The 16,940-nt window shown below is 36.0% G+C and overlaps 1 protein-coding gene across 2 annotated transcripts in view; it reads left to right on the plus strand.

The window, feature by feature from the left end:
* The window catches only part of TMEM232 (transmembrane protein 232), a 122,997-nt gene that overhangs the window by 620 nt on the left and 105,437 nt on the right, over positions 1–16,940 (plus strand). Inside the window, exons 2-4 of one of the 2 annotated variants that reach the window (XM_026719801.2) lie at positions 6,852–7,100; positions 11,944–12,055; positions 13,359–13,464. In XM_026719801.2, coding sequence (XP_026575586.1) covers positions 6,967–7,100; positions 11,944–12,055; positions 13,359–13,464 — 352 coding nt within the window. In that variant the 5' untranslated portion in view covers positions 6,852–6,966. Of the gene's footprint in view, positions 1–6,851; positions 7,101–11,943; positions 12,056–13,358; positions 13,465–16,940 lie in introns of those variants that run through there. The other variant, XM_087926973.1, reaches the window with a different exon arrangement.

Here is a 16,940-nt window from a genome sequence, read left to right on the forward strand (position 1 = left end):
TCTTCCTACAGTGTTTGTATATTCTGCTATCAAATAATCATTGTTATAGTGATTTGAAGTCTTCTCTGGTGTATATTTGCCAACAGAGCTGTTATAGGGTGCTGTAAGTCTGTAGAAAGAAAATGGCCTAACTCTAAATCAGGGGTCTCCAAACTTGGCAACTTTAACACTTGTGGACTTCAACTCCCAGCATAGCTGGCTGGAGAATTCTGGGAGTTAAAGTCCACAAGTCTTAAAGTTGCCAAGTTTGGAGACTTCTGCTCTAAGCTGCCCTTTAGAACAGGTTTCTCGAACCAGTGGATAAGCAGACATCAAAGTGTCCCTATTCGAACAATGACATGACAAAGTTTGATTTCATTGAGAGACAGCTAAGTGAAGTAGTTTAATTTATTTGTTGTACATCACTTTAAAAAAGGAATTGTTTTTAAAATTATTAAATGACTTATATATGACAAGTTGGTGTGTAGTAGTTAAGCTGCTGGCCTAGAAACCAGGAGACAGGGAGCTCCGACAAAATCCTATTGGGAGACTTTTAAGTTTCACATACACACAACACATCTCTTTAATTGATACCTATTACTATTTATTATAGATGAGTGTGTAGTCATTGATCTCCACCACCCCTCCTAGAATTGGTTAATTGAGCTTTTAAGATAATGTTTTTATTAAAAGAAAAGAGATGCCTTCGTTATACCCAAGCCATACAAAACATATTCTGCTAACTCTAAGGATAGTATTCATTTTAGCGACAGTCTGGGTGATGTGCCAAAAGTGGATCCAAAGCCAATAGGATATTATTGCCGTAGCTGTTTATTATCACTTTCAGGCTACATAGTCTTATCTAAGCACACAAAAATGTCAACATGAAATAATATTTTAAGTGGTTTATATGATGTACAGTATAATAAAAGTACATTGTTTTTCTCTGTCCCTTCCTTAAAAAGCACAAGAGTTCAGTAAAGAAATATCTCATAAGAAATCTCGAAGCCTGTGCTAAAGGTGGATTTAATGGCAGTGCAATGTGCTTCCTGTCTTACTACTATGTGCTCCGAGTGTGTGAGAAAGAGGGGGGAGGGAGGGAGGGAGGGAAAGAACAAGCTTGGGAGAAGCAAAATTTCTCAATCTAGAAAAAAGTGGCTATGTGATTAAGTTCAACTCAGTTCTAGATTGAGATATTTTAAATATTGCAGCAATGTCATTTAAATGGGGTACAGATACTTTTTTCCTTTATGTGAACCAATGTGTAGCCATTTAAATATTTTGAGTATCATAACATAAACAGGAGTTGGTGAGATAGTGTCTGTGAGTACCATGATACATCTTTTCCCTCCCAGAGGTCACCATGCATACACACATGTGCACACACTGCTGTTTGTGTGGTGTATTGGCTGCCGGTTTGCCTCTGGATGCAATTCAAGGTGTTGGCTATCACCTTCAAAGCCCTGCCTAGCTTGAGTCAAGGTTACCTGAGGAACCATTTCACCTTGATAGGAATAGCCTATTCTACCTAGCCGATAGAAGGGGGCATGCTGCAGACTGCATCAGTTAAGGATTTTCAACTGATGACGTCCAGGAGAAGAACCTTTTCTGCCATAGCTCCTTCCCTTTGGAATATTGTACCACTCCAGGTGAGATCCGTACCCACCTTTCTGACCTTCTGAAAGACTGAAATCTGGCTCTGTCAGTTGACTCAGGGCCCCCATTCAGAAGGTGACTATTGGATTAGGAAAGACCTCTACCTTTGTGCTTGACATTTGCCTCCTCTTCATCTTTTAATAGTATTTATTATTATTTTTTATTGTTTTATTATTTTAATGTGTACTAGTTTAATGTTTGTAAGCTGCCCCGAGTTGTCTCTGACAAGATGGCAAATGTAAAGGAATCCAGTAGGTTTTTACTTCCCTAGTTGTAGCTAGTTTTAGGTGACAGTGCTTATTTCTGTTTCCAGGCCATTGAGTCAGTAGTGTCTGAAGATGTTTCTATGGTCATGTGGTCAGCATGATATCACACTGCAGTGCAGAATGTGTGGTGAAACAGAGTGCTTTTACTTTCCCAATTAAGTGATACCCATTTATCTACTTGCATTTGCATGCTTTGCCTGACGAGATGGGTGGCATATAAATGTAATAAATAAAATAGTTTAAGATCCTGAAATGACATACACTTAGACCTCATCAGAATGTAATGTAAGTAAATGTTATCTAATGCCATGTAAAAGTCCAATTTCTCAACTATACTTCGAATATTTCAAATTTCTTCTTCTTTCTTATAATTGAATTGTTCATGTGTTAGCCTCTTTGAATAGTCATTTTCTTTTCTTAACTTTTAACTAAATTTAGTTGTTGAGTTTTCAGTGTAGCCATCATCTGAAAACTGCGAAGAAATTGCGGCGTTGAAATTTATAGGCAGTGAGAGAAATATCAGTAAATCCTGATAGTAGCTGTGAGTGCTGTTGGAATACTGAGCGACTGGTAATACTCTCAGTGATTTAATGTTAGGATGAGGAGAGTCTTGGACATTTAGGCTGTGTCTTTCTTTTGACCTGTCTCCAGACAGACTCAGGAGTGTGAAGGACCAATGATAAAAGTTCCCTTTCCAGAAATGTACCCCAGCAAAAACGAATCAGTCAGTGCAGTTGACTTTTTTAAAGAAAATCTTCATTATAAGCATAAATACTTTTTAATTACTCATTAACTAATATAGAATATGTGGTGGAAAGCTATTTGTAATTATTTATTTATGTATTTATTTGATGAAATTTGATCAGATTTATATGGAGCACAATTTACTTAAGTTTTTTTTTTAATTTCCAGAATAGAGCATTTTTTGTAAGAGAAAATATATGAAATAATCTATACTATGGATTTAACCATGTTTTCTAACTAAAGTGGAGCGTCTATAATTTGCTAAACCTTAAATTAAAAAACAAACCAAGCAGGATTGTGTCAGTTCCAGAAATTGTCTGTTTCAATCAGTAACTCTTGAGACAAGCATATTCTCGAAGTGCTTTAATTAAAAAACTGAAACTTGGCACATCTGTGGAATTATAGAACTAAGGTTCCTTCCAAACTTCCCACAATACTCAATCAACGCCCACCCCTTTTCTCTCACATCATCAATCATGTGAACCAAGCACATTTCAACTATAATTCTTGCTGCACCATAGAAAATGACCTTGACAGTCTTACATATCTATTATGTCTACTGAAAATTACTCAAAGAACAACACCCCCTTTTTCCATCCTTTGTAGCTAGGGGGCAGCTTTTAATAAGGATTCCAAAGCTGACAGATTGTTTCTTGGCAGATAGTAAGGCATCTAATAATAGCTTCCTCTGTTAATTATTAAATGTATCATATTCCTTTTTTTATTTGTTTGTTTCAGAAGGAATATTTGAGCCATAGGCAGAACACCAGTAGTACTCACAAAGGATATTTATGGCTTGGCTTATATAAATGAATTATTTTATCACATAAAGTATTAATTATTTGGCACTCTCATGAGTTTATCCTCTATTTTAAATGCCTTCTCTGTGTATTTCCAGATAAGATTTTATTCTGTGACTATTTTGCCTCATATTGTACTGTGGAGATGTGGGGAGACTGCAAGATATCTATATTGTCTGAAGGCTGGTGTTTTCCAATGGTTCTCTGTTTCTGATTGTTTTAATTTATTTACATGAGTTTGTCATTGCCGTTTTAATTTGTGAGGTACACAGAATCATGTAAGTGAGATGGCCTTCCTTTTAAATTGAACAAAATAAAATAAATGAAATAATAAATTTGTAACATTCCTAACTTTTTTCATAAGGAAGATTTTTTTTTAACTAAAGAAAAAAATGTGGAATTGCTGCATTATTTATCTTCGTTATTGGCGCTTTCTTTATTTATCCTTTATTATTCTTTATCTTCATTATCCTAATCCCACTAGTGGTATAAACTATAAACTATGGCAATTTTAGTTTTCTAATCTGTTTTTTGAGATCCTTCTTAACACAGCCCTAAAGAGAGTTCCAATGACAAATGCCACAATGAACTGTATTGGATTTTATCCAATTAGATTAGATACATATTAGATTAGAGTATGCTGAAAAGAGGCTGTAATCCTGACCATACAGTAGAGTAAATTTTGTTGAATTTATGGAATTATTACAGATCATGACCATTTGTTCAGCAACTGTTCAAAATTAGGACAATGTTAATTGTTGATCAAGGGAGACTTAAAACTGGTCCTTGAATTTGTGGCATCACAGCATCCATGCAATTACTTGATTGTGATTTGGACTGTAGGCAACTGGGTTTACAATTACAACAGTTGTAGTATCCCATGGTCACTTGATCATTGCAACCTTTCCTTCTCACAAGGAAAGTCGGTGGAAAAACTGGCAGGAGGTTACAAGGTACTCCTGCTGTTGCTGCTTTTTCGCCTTCCTGCCTGTGGTATCCACCCACCTGCCTCTGCTCTGTAGCATTTGCTTGTGGCACATGATTGTCAATGATTCTCACCCACTGACCTTCCTGCTTGGGATTCCTTCCTTTTTTTCCTTAGTGACTTGTGAAGTCCTGGGGTTATGACAGGAACTGGGACTGCTGGGATTGCTGCTGCTGCATGATACAGTCACATGACATCACACCTTTTAACCTCATCACTTAGCGACAGAAATTCTGGTTCCAGTGGCCATTATAATCTGAGGGTTACCTGTATTTCCGATAATAGCATAGAATCTCCACTATAAGTCCTTAGTGATGGGACTCATCTCCGGGGGTGATGAGTCTGCCTATTGAGATGAGGTGGACCAGTTGTTTTTGTGGTGTGGAGACAATAACATGGTCCTCAACACCAATAAGACCAAGGACCTTATAGTGGACCATAGAAGCAACAGATCAAACATCCAGCCCTTGCTTATCAATGGAGACTAAGTGGAACAAGTGGCCAGTTTTAAGTTTTTGGGTGTTAATAAAAGAGGACCTGACCTGGGGTGCTCACATTGCAGCACTGGTCAAAAGGGCCCAGCAGAGATTATACTACCTGAGACTTCTCAGAAACAACAACTGAATGGAAAACTGCTGGTGACATTCTACCGCTGCACCATAGAGAGTATTTTAACTTACTGCACCTCTGTATGGTTTGCCAATTGCACAGTGGCAGATAGGAAAGCACTCCAGAGGGTTAACGTCATTGCCAGAAGATAATTGGCAATTGATTGCCTTCTCCCCTCTTTGGAAGAGCTTTATAGCTCCCGCTGCCTTAAGAAAGTTCAAAACTGTAAGCAATTGGACTTTTCCCCTTCAATGTAAAAGAATGAACTTCTGAAGACCAGGTGTTTGAAAAGGAATCCTTTATTGAAAGGGATTTTATCTCAACCCTAGGCAAAGCAGAGTCTAAGATATCCCCAGGCATACAGTCATAGATAAAGGAAGTTAAAATCCCTCCCCTTATTCAGATGTGGATTTAGTCAGACAAAGAACCAACATGTTAATTCCCCACTCCCCTTCTCTGGAAAGAAGAAATCTTAGCAGAAATCTATCTTAGCAGAGTTCGCAGGAGTGTCTTCCAGAGCTGGAATTTTTATGGTTCCTTCTCATCTTGTTATCTCTTCAAGAGATGATAAGTTTCTAGACATCTGGCTCCACTCCTCAAGTTGTATATCACATGCAAGTTATAAAGAATTAATATAGGATTTAATATATTCAGGTTACATCAAAGAGGATTACTTGTACCAACTCCCCCCCCCCTTCTTCTTCCATTGAAGAATGGCAGATACATGGATCTGACAAAAACATTCTCAAAGATCCATCTCATCCTGGGAACATGGGTAATAGTTCTTTGAACTATTACCATCTGGCAGACGGTACAGAATAATAAAAACAAGGACAAATAGGCTGAAAAATAGCTTCTATCCCAAGGCAGTAGCTCTTTTGAATTCTGCTGTATAGTGCAGTATTGGTGTAGTGTTGAGGGTTTTCGGTTCAATGTGAGGAGAGTGAAGGATGTGTTTTTGTGTTTATTTTCATGGTCATGGTCATGATGTGCACTGAAGATGGTGTTTGATTTCATTGTACGAGCTGCAATGACGATAAACTAAACTAAACTATACTAACCTAGATAGTCTTAAAACCAAAGACGGGGTCATCTATTACGTGCTTTCTTTAATGCTACAGGTATAATTTTATTATAAGGTATCTCTGATGTGATGATTACTGTCTGCCTTCTTTGGAAGGGCTATAATAGAATATATATCTGGATAACGTCTATATATTGTACATATTCAGCAACTGTCAATAGTTGCCTTCATCCAAAGGTTTTTTGGGCGGGAAGGGTATGTTTTACTTCTGACATTTATAAGCAATTATTGTTACATTTATCAATAACATAGTTTAAATTATATTTTAGGAGTTTATATTTTAAATATTTTAATAGATATAATTTTAATGGACATTTCCATTATTTAGTTCTATTTGGTGGATAATATGGTAATTCTTTGATATTATATTGCCTACCACATACCAATTATTACCGGTAATAACATTTAAATTGATTAATCAAGCATCATGCTAGTCTGGTGTGTTGGCTAATTAACTATCTAATCAAGAAGTAATAATAAAATAGAGACATTGGAATAAATCAAATAGTTTGGCATGAATCCAGATGCAATTCAACTTAATTATATTTTTTGGATGTAAATAGTATAACATAATTTTAGCTATTCTGTTATGAATATTTGATTAACATAAATGTAGTTTAAATTGTTTTTTAAGTGGAGAGCTAAAAAAAATTCTAAGTTTTTAAAATTGCTGTTCCTTTTAGGATATCCATATTATTGTTTTTGTTTTGTTTTGTTTTGTTTTACAGTTCCCTGGATGATGTGAAAGAAAACTTTTAAAGCTTAGTTTGTAGAGGAAATGGTAATTTTTCCTTTTGGCTATACTGGTTTTGTTTTTTGTTTTAAGACTGCATTTACAACACTATGCCCATTTTAAAAGTGCCAGTACATTATAACTTTGGCATTGTGTCCCGTGATGAACACGAAAGGCTTCATCACAGACTGGTGGCTCAATATATGAAAAAAGATTCAACTGATTTCAAGAGAAAACCACGTAGGTAAGTTTAAATATTGATAATTGATGTGGTATTTATATGTTTGATGTTTTCAAGATTCTCAACCCATATCTTAAGCAAAAGAGCAAGTTAGCTAAACACTTTGAGAGAGTTTAAATAAGATGCCATCAAAATGTAGAAAATGAAAGATATGATGTACAATGCAATAAGTAGCACATGACTTCACCTTTGCCTTTTCAGCCTATACTAATAGATTCCTGTACAGGTAGTCCTCAGTTAACAACCACTAATTCAGCAACTGTTTGAAGTTATGTTGGCACTGAATGAATGGTACTTATGATCTGTCCTTAAAGATCTGGCCATCCTAGTACTCCTGTAGTCATCTGATCGCGATCTGAGCATTGAGCAAGTGCCTTGCACTTATGACGGTTGTGGTGTCTCATGGTCACATGATTACCATTTGTGACCTTCTCAGCTGGCTTCTTACAAGCAAAGTTAATGGGGAAGCCAGCAAGGAAGGCCACGTGTCGCTCCTGTAAATCATTCCCCTTCTCATCAATTTTTCTCCCAAAGAACCTAGCCAGGAGTGTGAGATCTCAGGATTCTCTTACTCTGTAGTGCACACATCCCTTATGTGGTGCCACGGCTGCATTTGTGTAATGCCATGCAGCCACACAAATATCTTTTTGCCACCAACAGCAGCTATCATGATCTGGTTACATTTGTGCTGGGCTATGGCTTGTGCACTCTCTTGCTATCTGGAGTGCCCCTCCCCTCCCCATGCGTGGCTGTCATCGCATCATTCCATAGCAACTACTTACCTGCCCACTAACCTACTTGCGCGCTGCCTAGGACTGGCAACTTCCTGTTGTCTTACTCATTAAATTTGCTTGTAAGAAGCGGGTGAGAAATTGTGAGGAAGATTTCACTTGATGACCCACCATTCTTAATGACAGCAATTGTTGTTGCTAAGCAGTGCTGTCATGTGATATTACCAATGTGCCTATCATCCCTGTCTTAATGTTCCCTTTTATTCGTATCTATTTTGTGTATAAATAATCATGTTTATACTACACATACTATCAAATGGATACGTGACAAAAAAAAACAATTACACACTTAGGGATGGAAACTTTGGTTCCAATTTTTGATGTTAACCAGTAAATTCTGCTTTGGATCATTTTCTGGTGCATATTATTTACTACATGTAAATAATACTTTCTATATATACAATAGCAATCTGTTCCAATGGTGGTATCCGTACCACTTGTGGACAGGCGGATACTATTATATTTCAGTCAAAGATAGGAAACATTAACATAAATAATAAGGAAACATAATAACTATCTCTTTAGGGAAAAAGGGGAATAAGAAACCAAAATAATCTTAGTGCTTAAACCGAGTTAGCAAAAATAAATCTGTTCTCCACATTTAGGAACTAGAATATTATCCCATGCCCTGGAACTTACTGGAAACTATTAATAAAATTCATATTTAAGAAATTAGCTCTCTATTATAATTGGAATAGATGGAGTGAAACGCTCCATTTCTTTTGTTGGGCTCATTAATTAGAATAATATTATCTGTTTGCCTAAATGAAATAGTAGAATCCATATTGAATCTCATCTGTGAGTCATTATCAGTAGTCCTGTCAGTTGAATTTAAATATATTTTAACAGTTGATTTTAAGAGTTTGCTATCACCATATTAAATGGAATTCTTATAAATGACAATAATTTTCTTGATGAGAACTAATAGAATTAATTTCTGTGATACCTTCTTTAAAAATAAAAGAAACAGAAGATAGCTTGGAGGAGGGTGGTAATGTTTCTTAAATACACCTCATCACGTTCTTGACAAAATGACTTGAATCTTAATATCTTTTAGATCTGTGTGTATCTTGTAGAATATGAAATCAGAAGTTGATTATTGTAATCATTTCTGGCCTGCAAAACCCAGACAAGCACTAGACATAATCTGGAATAACCTTTCTTCTGCAGACTTGCTCCTTTCCTGACTTCACTTAAGAAGATGCTGAAAATGAGTTATTTTGCAGAGTGTTTAGCTTAGATCTTGCCATCAATTTCTTTTCATTGATTTCTTCAAATAGCTTTTATATATTGCTTTGTTTTAGTTTTTAATTTGTACCTTGGATACTTTAAGTTATATTGTATAAACCAGAGAGGATTGTTTTTAATTGTGGCAAAATATAAGTGCAATACATAATTATATAAATAACAGAGGAGATGAAAGAGATTGCTAAATGGGGGGAAAACCAGGGTCAAGGGTGACAATGAATTATGTGTCTCAGAGTCGGCTAGCTGTCACGATTCCAGCAGTTACCCCCATTTAAATCACGAGTCTTGAGATAATCTTCCAAAACTTAAAAAGGATTTATTGGGAGTTAACATGTCCAGCAGTGCCTGGGTATAGCCGAGTCTGAGACACATAATTCATTGTCATCCTTGACCTTGGTTCCCCCCACCCCCACCCCCTGGGTGTATTGTAATTCATATTCTCCAATGGAACACATCTATAGCCAAGAGTCATCAATCATGCTCTCCAGTTAGAATTTTGCGCAGCAGAAACTTCAGTAACCTAGTTACTATCTTTGAAAACATTTATGGAATGCACTTTTGGTTTGCAAGCTGCCACACTGCTCCCCCCCCCCTTTCTGTTGGCAACTCTAAAAAGACCATAGAAATATTTTATGAGTTGACATATGAAACATTTAATATCTACAAGTAATACTAAATGAATTATTTCAGGCAATATTATGGTAGTTAAACAACTGATTAAACAAAAATGAAAGGACATAGTTTTGCCTTAGAATTTCAAATGATTCCTGTGTTAAAACTGCACAAAATTGGATGTGTTATAACAAATATAGTGAATATACACTCCTTTACTAAGGGTGGATTCAATAATTTTTTAAAAATAATAACCCTAGCTAAGTGTTACTTTTTTCCAGAAAAAATTCCACACTTGCCACAAGGTGGCTCCTTTGTTTATTTAAAAACAAATAAGTGAGAATCATAGAAGTGGCTGATTCACAGCAGAAGATAAAATCCAACAAAACTGATGCAGATACACCCATAACAAATCCATCACATTATTCATTCCCTTTTGGGGTAAGCACTGTTAAGCCAAGTGTGGAAAAATAGTAAGCAAAAATAGTAAGCAAAGTAAGTTTAAAAATGAAATTATAGAAAAGGAAAGAAAATAGAGGACACAATTGATAAAAAAATTCACAATAGGCAAAATAACAAGGTTGAAGCTTACAGCATGGCCTTGATAAGTGCACTAATTGATATTAAGTGACTCTCAGGGAAACCATGCCAGGAATGTAAGGCCAGAATTGAGAATCCCTTTTCTAGTTCACTAGCACCTACTTAATCTCAGAAAAAAATGAGAATACGAATACCATTAATAATTGTATGTTTTAAAAAAAGGCTACGCCTAAGTGTACAGGTTCACAGTAGACTTACCAATTAATCATTTTGCAATAATCCACTTCTTACTAATTTGTCTCATCCAAAATGTCTACTTCAAATAAAAATCTGGCTTTATTTTTCTTTTTAATTTTATGAAATCAACAATGTTCCTTCCTTCACCGGGCATACATTTGTATTTTTGTGGCTCAAACTGCTCACTTAGTTTTTATTCTGGAAGAGATTTGAAATTAATTGCACTTGGTACTTGTACTCTTGGTACTCTTTTCTTTGGAAAACAGTTGGGCAAAGACTTAAAGGTTTTCAATAGCAATGGAAATGCAGGAAGAACTTCCTGATCATCACATTGTTTTCGTGACCTCTAAGTCAAACACTGAGCAATTCCAACCGAGTTACTAACTGTAGGCAGACAGAACTTTACAGTTACACTTAGAGATCTTAAACTAGTACCCTCAGGATATACTACATCTGTTTAGTAGAAAGATATCAAGTACAAGGGAGAGACGATAATAGATTCCTTGTACAGAAAGTGTGCATCCTGAAAGACCCACTCTTCAGAAGGCAAACAACTTGTTCTTGTTTTCCTAGTACTTAATCACTATTTGTTTAGTGACCATTCAAACGGTAATAACCACTTGTTCAGTGATCATTCAATCTTACAATGGTGCTGAAGGAGTGGTACTTATGATCTGTGCTCAAAGTTCCATCCATTGCAGTGTTTGCATGTGATTTTTCAGCACCTGGATTGCAATTATGACATTGTAGTGTCACACAGTCACATGTTCGGAATTTGTGACCTTCTTTGCTATCTTCCTGGAAGCAAAATCACTGGCAAAGCTGGCAGGAAGTTGCAAATGCGACCATGTAAGATTGTACTTAATGATCATGTGGGATTTGTTTAACAATTGGACATACAGAACTGCCATGGCTGAATGGCACAGTCATGTGATACTGGGCTTTCCAATTGCATCACTTAATTCTGGTCCCAAATGATGTTAGTAAGCAGGTACTACCTTAAGGTGGAAGTGGTAAAGATGCACAGGAATGTACCAGCTAGGAGCTTTGGTAACTCCCATCTAGACCAAAGCCTGGGCAATATCAGTGCCAAAGCTAATGAACATATTGAATTCTGAACTGCAACTTCTTAAGCTAAATTACTTTCAGGATAGAAAACCAGTATTTCCATCTAGATAAAGGAGTGGCCTGTCACATACTGTTTTGATCTTAACAGGACAGAATTGTCAAGTCTGTAGATGCTATAAAATTTATTGTAAAAGGGACGCAGCAGCAGAAAGTCCTTGTATATATTAAAGATTGACATTACATAATGGATCTTTTAAAATTAAATAAGCTTTCTGTTCTTTTATGCTTGAAATGTTAATTCTATGTATTTATCCAATTAAATTGATATTCCCTTGGGTATATCTTTCTAGAAATCCATTTGAACTTACTGAAGAATTCATTGAGAATTTCAATAATGCCTCGGAAACAGAAAGAAAGGAAGCATTCACAGATCTGGCTAACAAAATGCTTGTTAGATGCAAGGTTTGTATATGTAGGATTTATAAAAGTTTATTTATAAAGACCATCTGTTGAACCTTAATGTTTAGGGTGCTGTTTAATACTTGAGAATTAATGAAAATACTTTTTACTACATGACATTCATTTTCTTTTTAAAGTTATTCATACAAAGATGTGCAGAAAGGACAATGTTAAAATAATTTGTATTTGGACATCTAAAATGTATAAGTAATTGTCAGGCTGAAAATGCTTGAAATACTTGTTTTCTTTTTATACATAGTCACGTTGAAGTAATTTCATGAAAACAATCTTGGCGGTGAGGAAAGGACATCTTAGTTTTAATTATTGCCTCTTGTTCCAGGAAATGAGGAAAAAGAAATGGCCTGACAGACTTTCCCTTTGTAGTCAAGTTAAATATTGTTATGGCAATCTAGTATAAAAATAAGGCAAAGTTATTCCAACTCTGACAGATTTATGTTTAAAAGCCTACTCCCAAATGCCTGAAGATGTTTAATTGTATTGGTTTGGGGTACCACATGTGACCTCTTCACAAACTGGCTCAGTGCAAGTCATTGCTGAAATGCAGAGCTTGTAATTAATTGCTCTTTATTGCAAAGCACTTCAATTGATGGTAACAATATAATTACACACAGTATTTATCTTCTTATTTAAGTCTAACCTGAGGGATGAAAACATTGCTATCCCGGCTAGTCCTTATATTTTCTTGTCAGCATTTTTGTTTTAAATGTTATCTTTAAGTAGAATTTTACATATGTTGACAATACTATTTTTTTGCACTGCCATTTATCATGTTTCTTTTATTTATTAGAGCAGCTCCATTTTCCAGTCTTGACAAAAGATGCTACTGCTTTAAGAGTCTTATGCATTCCTTAAGCAATGTCAGCAACATGTATTCCAAGCAGAGGGCTGAAAAATGTCAGGTTGCTTTAGATTAGTTTAGTTTACTTTACTTTATTGTCATTACACTTTGTACAATGAAATTAAATACCATCTTCAGTGTACATTATGACTGAAAATAAACACAAACACACATCCTTCAAATTCTATACATTGAATTGAAAACCCCTGATATGGCATTAATATTGCACTATACAATAGTATTGTATGTATTGGGATAGAAGCTGTTTTTCAGCCTATTTAATGAATAGCTCAGAGGCACTACACTTGTGCAGTCTGAAGAATTTCTTCTGAATCTCTTCCGAATGTGCTCATTTCATTAGTTTTTAGTTCATTTCCAAGTCTATTGTTAGCAGTGGAAAAATGGTATTATAATCTTTTGCTTCTTTCAATTTTATATTCTGGACAGAGACGATTGGGTCTCAATGTATTAGGTTGTGGAAAGTATGTGAATCTTCCAATAGGATGGACTGAGGCAATAATGCTATCGCAGTGCAAAGGAGAAATTAGTGAAGGTATGTTGCTTTTTCATTTTAATTGATATACATTTTCTCTTTTTGCTGAACAAATGCTGCTAAATTATGAACATAGGGACCTCATTTTAACAAAGTATTTTGTGGAAGGAAGCTGTTATGTCTGTTCAATATAAAAATACACAATTAGCTAAAATACATCAACATGCTATTGGAATAATGATGTCGTTATGCAAATGACTTAAATTGATGCACATGACATTTGCTTAACATGCAAAATGTTGTTATTTCAGAAGAAGTAAATTGTAAAATTAAATCAATATACATTTTAACTGTCTTGTCTAGACTACATTGGATGCAATTAATCCATTTGAGGGGGACACCTAGAAGGAAATTTATGCTGTTGTATCTAACATCAGTAAATGTTTTTTTCTCTCTCAGATAGAATATGCTATCCCTAAGATTTTGTATCAAGTGTGCTTTGGTCTTAGAATGATTCCAATGGCTTATGCAAATCCATTCTTACACTATTTTGAATTATGGATGTACAACTAGAGGCCTAAAAGCTGTATAGGGCCAATTATGAAGATTAATTGGTTTCTCTGAACAGTTGAAATGTATTTGTAAGAGAAATGGGTTGGTATATGGGTTCTGGGCTGCAAAAATCTGGGCAAACATAAGGAAGGTGGCAAGAAGTAGCTAAAAATGTTAAGGTTTTTCTGCCCTCTACTCTTCTGTATATTTTCTGTTTAATAGGGGCCCAGGAACCAAGAGCTCAAAGTTGAGAGGTCATTTTATGCCATTCAAGGGGCTTCTACTGCCAGAAACCTATTCTGGCCTGAGATTTGTCCATCAATCAGGTTAAAGCTCCTTCAAACCAAGTTTGACTTTGGGAGATTTTATGGAGATGTCTGTAATCTATTAAGCAACAAGTGGATTATTGCCCTTTGAAACGTTATTTCACTTTCAAAGTTCAGTTGATAACCTTAGAATTAATTATCTGCCATTCAAATACTATCTGCTTAGTTTTCTTCTATATCTGCTCAGGATTTTTACTATACTACTGTACGCAATTAACAAAACTATCTTTTAATTGAAAAACAAATAATAATAGAAACAAAAGTAAATAAGTAAATAAATAAATAAAAAAGACCAGCTTGAAACTAAGAAAGTGGGGTAAGGGGGTAAAATTACCTTATATATTAGACTTATCAACAGTCACTGGTTAGTAAAATAGTGACTGTTTAACTTTGTTGTGCTCAGGGAAGTTGGCTAGGTGCAGCCATGGGAAGAATGTCCCAGAATGTGAGACTTCAAGCCCAGATATAATTTTTCAAGAAATTACTTTTGCAGTAAGCAATCTTTAAAATACATTTCAGGTTTTTTTAATCAGATTATTCTGTTCTCGCTAAAAACTACTGAGAGAGCCCTCATAAGTCTAGAAAGTGGTTAACTTGTTTGTCATGACTGAGTCAGTGGTGGTATTCAAAAACTTTTACTACTGGTTCTGTGGGCGTGGCTTGGTGGGCGTGGCCATGTGACTGGGCGGGCATGGCTTTTTTTTGCAGCCCCCACCCGTTTTTGGGAGCTTCTTAGCTACAGAGGAGCCTCTGGGGGGACATTTTTGCTCCCCCAAGGCTTCTCTGGGGCTCAGGAAGAAAAGGAATAGAGCATGGGAGGGGCATGCAGCACTCCTCCAAGCTCCGTTTTGGGAGTTTCCTAGCCTCAGAGAAGCCACTGGGGGAGCGTTTTTGCTCCCCTAAGGCTCCTCTGGGGCTCTGGAAGGCAAAAAATGGAAGTGGGGGCTGAGCTTCTCCCTCCATTTTTTGCCTTCCTGGGCCTCAGCAAGGGGAATCCTGGCACAGCTGATCTTATCTACAGCTGATTATTGGGAGGGGGAAAAAAAGAAAGAAATACCTTAGGCAAATGTCAGGCAGGTGGGCAGGGTGAGCGAGCATCGGGAGGGAGGGCGACTGGTTGGGGGGCGTAGCCAGCCAGAACTTACTACCGGTTCGGTGACCCACGGCAAATTCTTGCTACCGGTTCGCTCGATCCATTGTGAACCGGCTGAATATTACCACTGGACTGAATGGTAAAAGTACATGCCTGAACATGCACAATATGCACTTAAAGTTCAGAATTGTAACTACTGACATCACAATTTATTAATTATATTTTTTGTCAAGGGCCTATTTTCAATCTTTTTGTTTTGTACACATGCTTCCTCCTGTGAAGAAATTTTGACCACTTTTTGAAGATCAGGAAGCCCATGGTCACCTCATCCACTTCTCTTTAGGCAGCCATTTCTTTTTATTTCACTAGTCTGCCTACCGCTAGAGCTGTTTTTGTTTTAATCTCTGCTAAATCGGACATTGCTCCTTCAGTGAAAAACCAAACCAAACTCTGATTCTACCTAACAGCTTGCAGTTTTATTTTTTTTGTAACTACAAAATAATGTACATTCATAATTGTTCCTTTTGATTTCGTTTTCAGATAAGATTGCTTGAGAAATTCTTTCTGAATTTAGATGTGAATAGGGTGTAATTTAGCAAAATGTGTAAATACTGAAATAATTTACCTTAAATAATGAAATGCTTTAGTTTTTTCCCAATTATACAATGAATACAATGATAATTGACCCTAAAGATTATGGGGAATTCTCTAAAACATCATTTGTTCTCTGTCTTAAAATCCTTGAAGAACAGAACATTTTATTTTTTTAAAAAATGTTGGTGGATATCTCGTACCTAAGCTTTTGTTTGAATTGACAGTAGAATTAAAATAATTTGGAAATACAGGATAGATTAGAAATAAAGTGGTTGGATAAGGGCAATAATAATGATTGCCACATCCGAGATTCCCTTCCTTGTTACCTGAAATATGTATGCTGGTTGGTGATTTAAAGCTTAATAGTGACCATATTCTATACCTAAGTATGCTACTTTATTTTGTTAGTTTATGTATTTATTCACTGCTGAAATAGAATGGGATATCATTCAAGGAGATCTGTAACAAGATTGTCATGTTTTATCATGGATAGGAAATAGGGCTTTGGAATAGGCCACAGCTTTCCCCCGATAGTTCATTTAAACTGGAGACCAGCATACAATTCTGATGAAGCACAGACTGCTTAATACAGATAACCCTTGAGTTACAGCAGTTCATTTAGTGATTGTTTGAAGTTACAACAGCACTGAAAAAAGTGACTTACGACTGTTTTTCACACTGACAACCATTGCAACATTTCCATAGTTGTGATGAAAATTCAGATGCTTGGCAACTGACTTATATTTATGACAGTTGCAGCATCCCAAGGTCAGGTGATCACCTTTTGTGACCTTCTGACAAGCAAAGTCAATGGGGCAACCAGATTCACTTAACAACTGTGTTACCTGTCTTAACAACTACAGTGATTTATTTAACAGGTAGTAAGTGAGGCAAAATTCACTTAACAAATGTCTTACTTAGCAACAGAAATTTTAGGCTCAATTGTGGTTGAGGATTACCTGTACATTACT

The sequence above is a fragment of the Pseudonaja textilis genome, chromosome 2 (genome assembly GCF_049901715.1).
Source record: "Pseudonaja textilis isolate UNSWEBS1 chromosome 2, rPseTex1.2, whole genome shotgun sequence".
Classification (NCBI taxonomy): Eukaryota; Metazoa; Chordata; class Lepidosauria; order Squamata; family Elapidae; genus Pseudonaja; species Pseudonaja textilis.